Genomic DNA, 11,416 nt, shown 5'->3' on the forward strand with positions numbered 1-11,416 from the left:
TCAGGTTATTCTGTTTTTGCTTCAGATTTTGAAATTATACAGTCTAATATAAATCAAACATTGCACTTTTTTTTCAATTCATGATTAAAATGCAGTGGTTGGCTCTCATTTCAAATAGCTATGAAAAATCAAAGTGCAACACAGAATGAAGAATATGCAAATGGTATTTTATATGTGTTTTTTTTTCAATTTCTGTACCTGAACATCTACAAACATAAAAACCTAAAGCATTTAATTTCTATTTTTGTGCTATAATAATTGATAATTGCCTATATTTAATTGTGCTATTACTTGTAATTTGTTCATTTGTTCTTATTTACTGGCTGTCACTTGTCTTTAATAATGTTTAAACTTTATATTTATGTTTATTTTTGGCTAGTGATTTTTGCTGTGGTATCGAAATTGAAATAGAGAATTGTAAAATTTAATTGGTAACTAAAATATTGGTGTCATATAACCTTATTTATTAGAATACAAGATAACAGCTCAAAAACAATGATGACAGCAACTATTTTATTTTTTGTGGCAGAGCCAGTGAAAATGTTGGCAGGGCAAGTAAAAATTTGAACCACTGGCCCGACCGGCCCAGTAGAAAAAATCCTTAGCGTTGATCCCTGTATACGCAATAATATTAAGGCACCAAATAATGATGTGAACATGGATGTTTAAAAAAAATATATTTTTTTTAAGAATATTATACTTTCAGCAAGTCTGTTTTGTATTTAGGAGTCGCATGATGGAGCAGTACTTCTCCAACAGTGGCCACTACTGTCTGAATCTGGACAGCGGCATGTTCATCGACAGCTACCACATGGGCAACGAGGCTCGCTTTATCAACCACAGCTGCGAGCCCAACTGTGAAATGCAGAAATGGTGAGTGATGAGTCACTGAAGAAGTACGGTAAAAAAAATTCCATCAGCTTCTGATTATCTGAAACAGAAAGGTCATTTTTAAAGATGAGTCATTGGGGACGTGGACAACCACAAGTAGTGAGAGAGCAATGACTTTATCCTTTAGAAATTGCTGAATTATGAGCAAGCCTTGGGCATGTTGACCAAATTAAAGAGGAAGAGGTCACTGCTGTTGAAACTTGTTTCATAAATTAGTTTAATTAGTCAGAATCTAAAAGATTATATATTAGCAATGTGAACTCAAGATCCAGGTCAGTGACCAACATCTGCTTGGTACCGTGACAGAATTACACACGTTGAGTGTTGGTGTTCACACACAGTCCACAGAAAAATGTAATCTCCTCCCATCTCTTGCTCTGTCTACGTTTTTCTCTTTCATGCACACACTAAAAACAGTGCTTGTAGGCTGGACGGTGGCAGATCATCCATCTAGTCACAGAAGAGCGATTATCTGTAGCTTGTGTTTTAGGGTGGGGGACACAGCTGTGCTGCCCAGTGGTTAGTTGTTAGAGCGCACACACACCCACATCTGTGCCAAAATGGCCTCATTCTACCTTATTGCATAATGTACAACTCAGCCTAGTTGTTCAGTATCAAGCCCAGAATGTTTGATGTTTCTTGAGTTAATTTGCTTTCAAGGTTCAACATTCATACGCAATGCAGCTACAATATATTAAAGCAGTAAGACAGACAAGACTTCTACCGTAGTTACACTACTGTTCAACAGTTTGGGGTCAGTAAGATTTTTTTGGTTTGGAAAAATTGTTTTATTCAGTAAATTGATCAAAAGTGACAGTAAAATGTTTACATTGATGCAAAAATTATATTTCAAATAAATGCTGTTATTAAAGAGTCCTGAAAAAAAATTGATCACTGTTCCACAGAAATAGTAAGCAGCACAACTGTTTTCAACATTAATAACAATAAGAAATGTTTCTTGAGCAGTAAATCAGCATATTAGAATGATTTCTGTAGTATCATGTCACACTGAAGTAATGGCTGCTGAAAATTCAGCTTTTTCACCATAGGTGTAAATTGTATAATAAAATATATTCAATTATAAAACGGTTAGTTCTATTCCTCGATTCTGATTGGTCAGCAGCTGTGTTTTAGTCACGATACAGCACAGCTATGACCGCTTCACCCAACGTTCTGTGTATCACTGAGCAACACCCTTAGCAACCAACCTTAGTAACATAATCAATAATCTAGCATTAAAATTGTTTCGTGTATTATGTATTTCGGCAGAATTAACTTTATTTATTTAATGAAGTATGAATGACCCCTGCTTGGCGTTATGTTGCATCTTTCATCTTTAACTTTGAGACCCCGCCCTTCCCCCATCTAATAAAGGCTTCTCACACGGAGATATGTTGATTAGGGGTGTTCGGTTCCAGGTTTTTCCGGAGTCGACTCCGACTCTCGACTCCTACCATAAGAGTCGATGGAATCGACTCCATTTAGCGTGACTGTCCAAATTAGTCCAATTTAGCGGTGACATTACCTTTAAATCACCGTTGTTTGCTGTTGCCGACACTTAATTTCACTGAGGGTAAAGTCACAAAAAACAACCGTGGTGGAATATTCTCTCAGAATTAAATAAAAAATAATATATTCTTTAATGAATTCTTCACATTATAATGGTCAGGGGATGGCGCTAAACGCATATTGTCTTAAACAGCATTGATATTAAAAAATAAATACAATAGGCCTAAATACAAAAATACATTAGAATGTAGGCCTACACGTACTGATTTGTTTATTGTGTGTCAATTTTTAATCATTTAAGCTTAGTTTAATGATTGAATAGCCTATATGGAAAACCAAATGTAGCCTATAGGCTATTGACTGCATTAAACATAGGCTAACATTGCATAACAAAACTTCAATTATACAAAGCTGTCACAGAAGCATGTATAATTACAAACTAAATGTACTATTCCACACCCGTTTCACACATACTCCGTTTGCAGTGTGTATTTTTTACGTTCCCATGTTGAACAATTCACTCGATGCGTTCCGAGCGGTGCGTATGCAGCATTGCAGCGATCGTTTCCGCACCGAGTCAATTTTTGCTGTGCTGCACACACTGAATTAAAGTGACAGGGCGTTGCTCACATTAAAACTGTACATTGATACATAAATGCATATAGGCTAATTGAAGTAGTTTTAGCTATAGGGGTAAAGCAAGGAAAAGTACCTTAACTTTTAGATAAACATGGTAACCGATGGCACTCGTGGGGTTAGAAAACCAAAGTTCTTTTTATGACCAACAGGGTTACTTTTAAATGCAAAAGAAAAGGCACGAGACGGCTGTTTCTGTCAATGGTAAGTTTTAATTTAAAATTGTGATGCCTACTACCTGTTTGCCACTTGCTTGAGCATCTTAATATATAAACTTAATATATAAATCAGTACAGAAGTAAAATGCATTTAATAATATTGCGCTTAAACATGAATGTCTATGAAAGATACCGTGTGAAAAGATAATCACTATGCTGAGAGAGAAAAAAAATAGTAACAACATTCGAATTTGAAATAAAAATAACGGTGGTAAACAGCCGCGGATCATAGCGCACTGAGCACACTAAATAAAGCACACTGAGCCCGTGCTGCCTCTGCACCGCATATACGAACTGCACACGGACTGCACTGCAAACAGATGCTCGCTTAATTTCGTTCACTCTTTGCTGATATACAGCACTCAACTGCCATGCACTATATAGGGATTTGAGAATCAGTGAAGACATCAGCGATTTCAGAGTCGACACCGAGAGTCGATTCCAGTGCTGGAGTCAACTCCGACTCTAGGGCTATTCAGAATTGAGGAATCGACTCTTTTGGAGTCGACTCCCCATCCCTAATGTTGATGTGTGTACACGTCTGTGTGGAAGCCCTACAGTTTCCGAAGTGAAGAAGGAATATTACTGAATTTATTCGTTTTCTGTTTCAGGTATGATTCTGTATGTCCATCAGTTTACACTGTAATGACGCTTGCAAACTCGCGCTGTGCCGCAAATCGGTCTGTTTTAAAACTAAAAGACTGAAAACAGACATTTCCTCATGCTGAGAGATAAGCAGATGTATGTGTGTGAGAAAATATCATATGGTGTTAAAAAAAAAGACACTGCGGATAAGAGCTCCTATTCTCTGTTTTTATTTAAGCTCCGTTAGATGAGGCATGTTCGGAACATTCTCTTGCCGTTTACTGTTGCTGTCAGGAACAATTTTTTAGCGGAAGGACAGCATTTAACGAACTTGCTTTAAAAAAAAAAGTAACATTTCAATACATACATTTTTGGTTTTAATATTTTTTTTTATTGTGTGGTAACCTTTTTTATATAAGCAATAAGGTACTCGAGGCCGTGCTGTATCGTGAATAAATCACGGCTGAAGGGGGTTGATTTATTCATGATACAGCACAGCCTCGTACCTTATTGCTTACATAGAAAACAGTTATTTTAAATTTGAATAATATTTCACAGCATTACTGGTTTAAAAAAACTTAATGACCGTTTCTTTTGAATTGTAAAGTATAAATAAAAATATTAATATTGTAAGTATATTATTATTGTAAATAATAAAATAAAAGCTTTTTAATTTCTGTGCACGTGACTGCACGGTGATTTGAACATGGCTTGTACAATCAGATTATAAGAGCCGCGACAATCTGTATTATTGCTTTTGAAACTAAGCTTGAGCTTGAGTCTGTCTTTCTCTCAGGTCGGTGAATGGAGTGTACCGTATTGGTCTGTTTGCTTTGAAAGACATCAACAGCGGAACAGAACTGACATATGACTACAACTTCCACTCCTTCAACACAGAAGAACAGGTATGGAAGAGTTGTGGTCACCCGTATCCTGCATGTCTGGAACGTGCCTGTCTGAAGCATGTACATACACATGCACAGTGTGTATATATGCAGATGTGTTTTGTAGCGGATGCTTGTACTTCATTCATCCGGATCGGTGGTGTTGATTCAATCACTCATAGCCACTTAATAATTTCAGCCACAGAATCTAAAAGGGATGGGACTCAGAAAATTTTATTTTTGTGAGCGTTTATTTTTATTTATTTATTATGTTATATTAAATATTATTACATTTCTATTTACTTTTTTTTTTTTTTTTTACATTTAAGCATCAGATTTTTCATTTGTGTTTGTTGATAGATTTGAACCTCTAGTAGATGTTTAACATTTTTCTCTTGCCAAATGATGTTTCTCTGCTCTTGTTGCTATGCAGCAAGCCTGCAAGTGTGGCTCAGAGGGTTGCCGTGGCATCATTGGCGGCAAGAGCCAGCGAATCAATGGGCTGCCTGGGAAAGGGGGTGGATCAGGGGGCGGAGCCCGGAGGCTGGGGAGACTGAAAGAGAAACGCAAGTCCAAACACTCACTGAAGAAACGGGTATGACACAGTACATTCAATAATGATGCACTACTATTGGCTACTTCTCTGCTCTTGTTGCTATGCAGCAAGCCTGCAAGTGTGGCTCAGAGGGTTGCCGTGGCATCATTGGCGGCAAGAGCCAGCGAATCAATGGGCTGCCTGGAAAGGGGGGCGGAGCCCGGAGGCTGGGGAGACTGAAAGAGAAACGCAAGTCCAAACACTCACTGAAGAAACGGGTATGACAGTTCATTCAATAATGATACACTACTATTGGCTTCAGTAGCTACTAGTACAACATTTTCCTAATGCAAAACCATTTTTGTTTCTATTTGACCTTTAAGGAGGAAGAATCCAGTGACAGCAGCAAGTTTTACCAGCACCTTTTAATGAAGCCTATGTCAAACAGAGAGAGGTAGGATGCCATCACACACTTTTTATTTTCTGGGCGCTGGATTTAAAGGGTCATATTTTACATGCTTTGCAAGTCCAATTAAAAGTCAAGGATGTTTTTGTACCAAAAACAGTCATAATTTCAGTTTACATTTGGCACATTTAATTAAACGGTGTGACTTTAAATGAAAATGACCTCTAATATAATAGACTAATCTCTCATACTCAGACATCCTCCACTGATTTCTTGTTTAATTTAGAAACTTTGTGCTGAAACATCAAGTGTTCCTGCTGCGGAATTGGGAGAAGATGCGGGAGAAACAGGAACTTCTGAAGCGAGAGGGAGAACGAGAGAGGGACAACAGTGGTCTTTCTCCTTACACCCGCTGGGGAGGAGTCATCCGTGATGACGGCAACATCAAGTCAGGTGTGTGTGGACGTGCACAAAAGTTATCAACTTGATCTCAAGTTATAGAGTCTTCTGCTTAGAGTCTTCAGGTCAATGTTGCATGATTAGCATTGTGCTGCTTTTTTCCCCAGATGTATTTCTGACTCAGTTCTCAGCGCTGCAGACGTCACGCTCTGTGCGCACACGCAGACTTGCGGCAGCTGAGGAGAACATGGAAGTTACACGCACTGCACGCCTGGCACACATCTTCAAGGAGATTTGTGACATGATCACAAGCTACAAGGGTAAACAGATGCTAATTTGTTCACACAAACACCATCATACTCACACCCATAAAAACCTGCAGTTTTTGCTATTGATTGTATTGTTGGCAGTCTCTTTAAGGGCTGCATAATCATTTTCATTATGATTGCTCAGCAAGAAGCAAAGGTCATAATCATGGTGTAGACATTGAGTTTGACATGCATTTGTAGTTTGTGAACTTATCAAGTGTTGACACTCATTAGTTATTTGTTCTGATGGAAATCTCATTTTAAATGATTTAGTTATGCAAAATTCAATTAGTGAGGTATGCGATTCTGCAAAAGGCTTTGATTTTGATTTAATCTTGAACGTTGATTCTACTTTCAATTTAATCTTAATGAAATTTAGTTTTATTGCCTCAGTGTCATGAGACTTACTTTCACATAAACACATTGCTTATGACCTGCATTCTCACATAATCAGTTGCTTTCTTGTTCTTTGAAGATTCATCTGGTCAGACTCTCGCTGCTCCTCTGCTTAACTTGCCTTCGAGGAAGAGGTGAGAACAATATTATGTTCTTAGTACAGATTATTTCCTATATAAATATGTGCTTTTTGAGTATTTGGTGCAGTTAAAGGGTCTACAGAGGCTTTGTTGTTAGAGACCTGCAAATATGGCTGTTATAACATTCTGACGTATTAATAACTGCAGTGAGAACAGTCTAAGTTGTGTTTTATGGTCACTGTGGTGTCTTCATCTTTTACAGCAATACTTGCTTTTTTGTGCTATGTCCATATGTGTCCACAGGAATGTACAGTACTATGAGAAGGTCACCGATCCGCTAGATCTCAGTACCATAGAGAAGCAGATCCTCACTGGACACTACAAAACTGTCGAGGCATTTGATGCAGACATGCTCAAAGTGTTTCGCAATGCTGAGGTTAGTGTCACTTACACTCATTACTCACAAATATGATTATAGCAGGCTATAATGTAAATCATTATGATATCATTATAGGTAATGATAATGAAAATAATTATAATAAAATAATTGTAGTTAATGTAATAAATACAAATTAATAATTGATTTGGAAAAATGGTGCACTCTGTAATTTTGTCCTCATTAAAAGAAAAGGTGTCAAAATAAAAATTAACAAAACTTAAAATAAAAAATAGTATAGAATAAAGACAAAGATTTTTTATTTTTTTCTACAATTAATTAATTTTATTAAATTTTTATTTTATTTCGAACAAAGAAAATATATATAAAACTAAATATACAAACACAATAAATGTGTTGCAACATAATATAGGCAAACCCACATCTACCAAATGCTGCAAACAATAATTACAAGTCCGAAATGACTTTTCTAAATTAGACATGTAGAAAACACTTCAAAGAATCTTCTCTGGCTTATTTTGTATTGGTTTCCTTAATCTCTCTTGTACATTTCCTTATTCTCAACAGAAATATTATGGGCGTAAGTCTGCTGTAGGTCGTGATGTGTGCCGGCTGAGGAAGGCGTACTACGGTGCGCGTCATGAGGCTGCTGTCCAGATTGATGAAATTGTGGGCGAGACGGCCAGTGAGGCCGACAGCTCTGATTCGCTGGAGAGAGACCACGCCCACCATCACCATGACGGAGGAGGCAGCCATGACAAAGACGATGATGTGATTCGCTGCATCTGTGGCATGTACAAGGATGAGGGGCTCATGATCCAGTGTGAGAAGTGCATGGTATGTGCTCATGAGTAAGATTATGGATTTGAATCCCTAATCTCCCTGTTGAGGAGAGCTGTTTTCACCTGGTAGACTGTACAATTGGCAAGAAGTGATCAGATTTCATATCTAGAGACCTGAATATTAAAGAGGCTTGGAAATAGTATTTTGTTACAAAAAGCAACCATCTAGAACACCATACCAACTGCATTGACACATCCTACATACCAGGGGCGTTTCCTCCGAGGAGGCAAGGGAGGCAGTGTTTCTTCTTCTCAAAAGTGGATGAGAAAATAATCAATATTACAAAAATAAAACAATGCAAATATGACTACATATGACATTAAATGTCTAAAAGTCACTCGTTTTTATAAAGTAGCACTGTCCAACAGCGACACCCGCAGGTAAAGTTAGAGCGGAGGCTTGCCTCCCTTCGGTCCATTAGACTTTCTAGAGACTCTAAAGCGTGCTGTGACTTTTCTGGAGGCTCATTGAGTTGAATGGGGGAAAGTCATGTGAGAGGAGGCAATGCCTCCGTCACGCTATAATTGAATATGATTGGTTATGATTGGATGTGATTGGTTTGTGTGATAAATCCCGCCTCTTGTTTTCGTGCGAGCTCTCGGCCAAATGAAGAAAATGATGGCATTATTGACTATTTATAAAGTAAGTAAACAACTCTCCTGCTTAGATATCACTGCTTTGTCACATCAAAATGAAACATGAAATGACTTGAAAACGTGATGACTGTGCCAGTTGTTAGTGAGCATTCAGCTTGATGAAATGAAAGATGTATCTTCGTGCCTGTGACAAAGTTTACAGGGCTTTTATGACGATGACCCGAAAATAAGTTGACTATTAAAAAGAACAGCTTCACAGTTCAGTGTGTTCAGTTCACAAATAAAAAAGTGCAAATAGCCCGCCTTGTTGGCAGAGGCTATTTACACTAATCAATGTGTGATTACAAAGCATTACAAAAGACTATCGTCTAATAACAGCTCCAGTGGCGCAGATGGTAAAGTTGTGTCGAAGTCGTTTTTGACGCGATCGACCGGGGTTCGAATCGCATTTTGCCGAACTTTTTTTTTTCTACTTTTTCAAATCAGATATCACGTCGTTGTTGTTGTTATTATTGCATATTGTTTTATAATGTACTACAATACTGAGGTGCAGATAATTGCCACTATCTGCAATATGTAGTATAAATAGCAGAAAATCCTGCTAGGTGTAAATAGAATCTATATCTATTTGCACTTAGTGTAAACATTAAGTGAAACAAGGACATTAATTATATATATATATATATATATATATATATATATATATACAGTGCCGTGAAAAGGTTTTTGCCCCCTTTGGAAACAATCCAAAACCACAGTAAGGTGGGATGCACAAAGCAGACATATTTAGTACAATTCCAAGAACTGTGCTGTTATTATAATAACTTTGGTATGCATACCAAAAACTCTTCAAAAGGAGTCATTAACAGGTGTGAGGTCAAATGAATCGTTCACTTGTCTAATACATCATCTGCGCTCTTAATAACTGAACATTTGCTTCTTGTACAGAAATGTCTTTTTCTTTTTTAATGCATTTTAAGAATTTGAAATATGTTATTTCACATCGACTGGGGATATATTTTGGAGTTCACATTTATTATAAATGTTTTCTAAGTGTTTTCAATAACAGTATCCGTTATATTGCCTTTAATTTGGTGTTAAATGGTTATAAAGATTTATTGTTGCATTACTGAAAGTACTTTTCACAGTATTTTCACAGTGAAGCTAGGCTATTTGAGATATATTGCAATCCTTATGTACAGCCTAAATATACAGTATATGTGACATATGACTGATGAGACAAAAGTTGAACTTTTTGGAAGGTGTGTGTCCCGTTACATCTGGCGTAAAACCAACACAGCATTTCATAAAAAGAACATCATACCATGAGTCAAACATGGTGGTGGTAGTGTGATTGTCTGAGTCTGCTTTGCAGCTTCAGGACCTGGGTGATTTGCCATAACTGATGGAACCATGAATTCTGCTCTCTATCAGAAAATCCTGAAGGAGAATGTCCGGCCATCAGTTTGTGACCTCAAGCTCAAGCGCACTTGGGTTATGTAGCAGGACAATGATCCCAAACACACCAGCAAGTCCAGCTCTGAATGGCTCAAGAAAAACTAAATTAAGGTTTTGGAGTGGCCAAGTCAAAGTCCAGATTTAAATCTGATTGAGATGCTGTGGCTTGACCTTAAACAGTCCATTCATGCTCAAAAACCCTCCAATGTGGCTGAATGAAAACAATTCTGCAAAGAAGAGTGGGCCAAAATTCCTGTGAAAGACTCATTGCCATTTATCGCAAACGCTTGATTGCAGTTGTTGCTGCAAAGGGAGGCACAACCAGTTATTAGATTTAGGGGGCAATTACTTTTTCACGTAGTGCCAGGCAGGTTTGGACAGCTTTTTTCCCTTAATAAATGAAATCATAATTTCAAAACTGCAGTTTGTATTTACTCAGGTTATCTTTGTGTAATATAAAAATGTGTTTGATGATATGAATCTTTTAAGTGTGACAAATATGCAAACAATTAAAAAAAAACAGGAAAGGGGCAAAAACTTTTTCACACCACTGTATATATACACAGTATATATAACTGCTTCCTCATTTTAAAACACCACCGCACGCCACTGCTACATACCATTCGGAACACCTTAGCAACACCCTGGCAAGAACCAACAGCTTTTTACCTACATAGCAACTAGGGCTGAACGATTTTGGAAAAGAATCAAATTGCGATTTTCTTTTACCAATATTGCGATTGCGATTTAATATGCAATTATTTTTTTAAAGCTCTTTATGTTCTGTATTATTCAACAAAGACAAACTATAAATCATTGTATAGTATGACCAACACACTATTAGATAGATTAAACATAAATGTTCTTTTCTGTAGGCCAGGCCTATATGTTACGATGAAATTAGGTGATGCATGAATTGATATGAATGTCATTTTTATTTAACAACTACAATCATAGTTCATTGACTGATTTGTTGAACTTCCAACCTAATAATTATGTTTAAATGAACCTGGTGTAAACATTAATATGAAAGTCAGTAACAAATCACACAAACTAAAGTAGATTGCCGAAATATAAAAACAAATCTGTTGCTTTACCACACTACTTTGTAATAAACATATGTAAACACGTGCACTTTTTAAACACTGTCTGTTAACTTTAGACCAGTGGTTCTCAAACTTTTTTGGTCGCGCCCCCCTTTAAACCTATAAAAGAAAAAGGGTCTGCCCCCCTTTCCCGAATCCCCATTCCACCTCAGACTACCAAATAATTTCA

At 37.1% G+C, this 11,416-nt stretch overlaps 1 protein-coding gene across 6 annotated transcripts in view; it reads left to right on the forward strand.

Annotated features, from left to right (window-relative positions):
- LOC107599509 (histone-lysine N-methyltransferase ASH1L-like) overlaps window positions 1-11,416 on the forward strand; it is a 54,633-nt gene that overhangs the window by 34,710 nt on the left and 8,507 nt on the right. For 5 of the 6 annotated variants that reach the window (XM_016291118.1, XM_016291122.1, XM_016291121.1 and 2 more), the window contains 10 exons: window positions 727-873; window positions 4,636-4,744; window positions 5,157-5,249; window positions 5,468-5,536; window positions 5,642-5,712; window positions 5,951-6,117; window positions 6,231-6,383; window positions 6,847-6,901; window positions 7,151-7,283; window positions 7,812-8,081. In XM_016291118.1, the coding sequence (XP_016146604.1) occupies window positions 727-873; window positions 4,636-4,744; window positions 5,157-5,249; window positions 5,468-5,536; window positions 5,642-5,712; window positions 5,951-6,117; window positions 6,231-6,383; window positions 6,847-6,901; window positions 7,151-7,283; window positions 7,812-8,081 (1,267 nt within the window). Of the gene's footprint in view, window positions 1-726; window positions 874-4,635; window positions 4,745-5,156; window positions 5,319-5,467; window positions 5,537-5,641; window positions 5,713-5,950; window positions 6,118-6,230; window positions 6,384-6,846; window positions 6,902-7,150; window positions 7,284-7,811; window positions 8,082-11,416 lie in introns of all 6 variants that reach the window. The other variant, XM_016291120.1, reaches the window with a different exon arrangement.

The sequence above is a fragment of the Sinocyclocheilus grahami genome, unplaced genomic scaffold (genome assembly GCF_001515645.1).
Source record: "Sinocyclocheilus grahami isolate Dianchi unplaced genomic scaffold, SAMN03320097.WGS_v1.1 scaffold268.1, whole genome shotgun sequence".
Taxonomy (NCBI): Eukaryota; Metazoa; Chordata; class Actinopteri; order Cypriniformes; family Cyprinidae; genus Sinocyclocheilus; species Sinocyclocheilus grahami.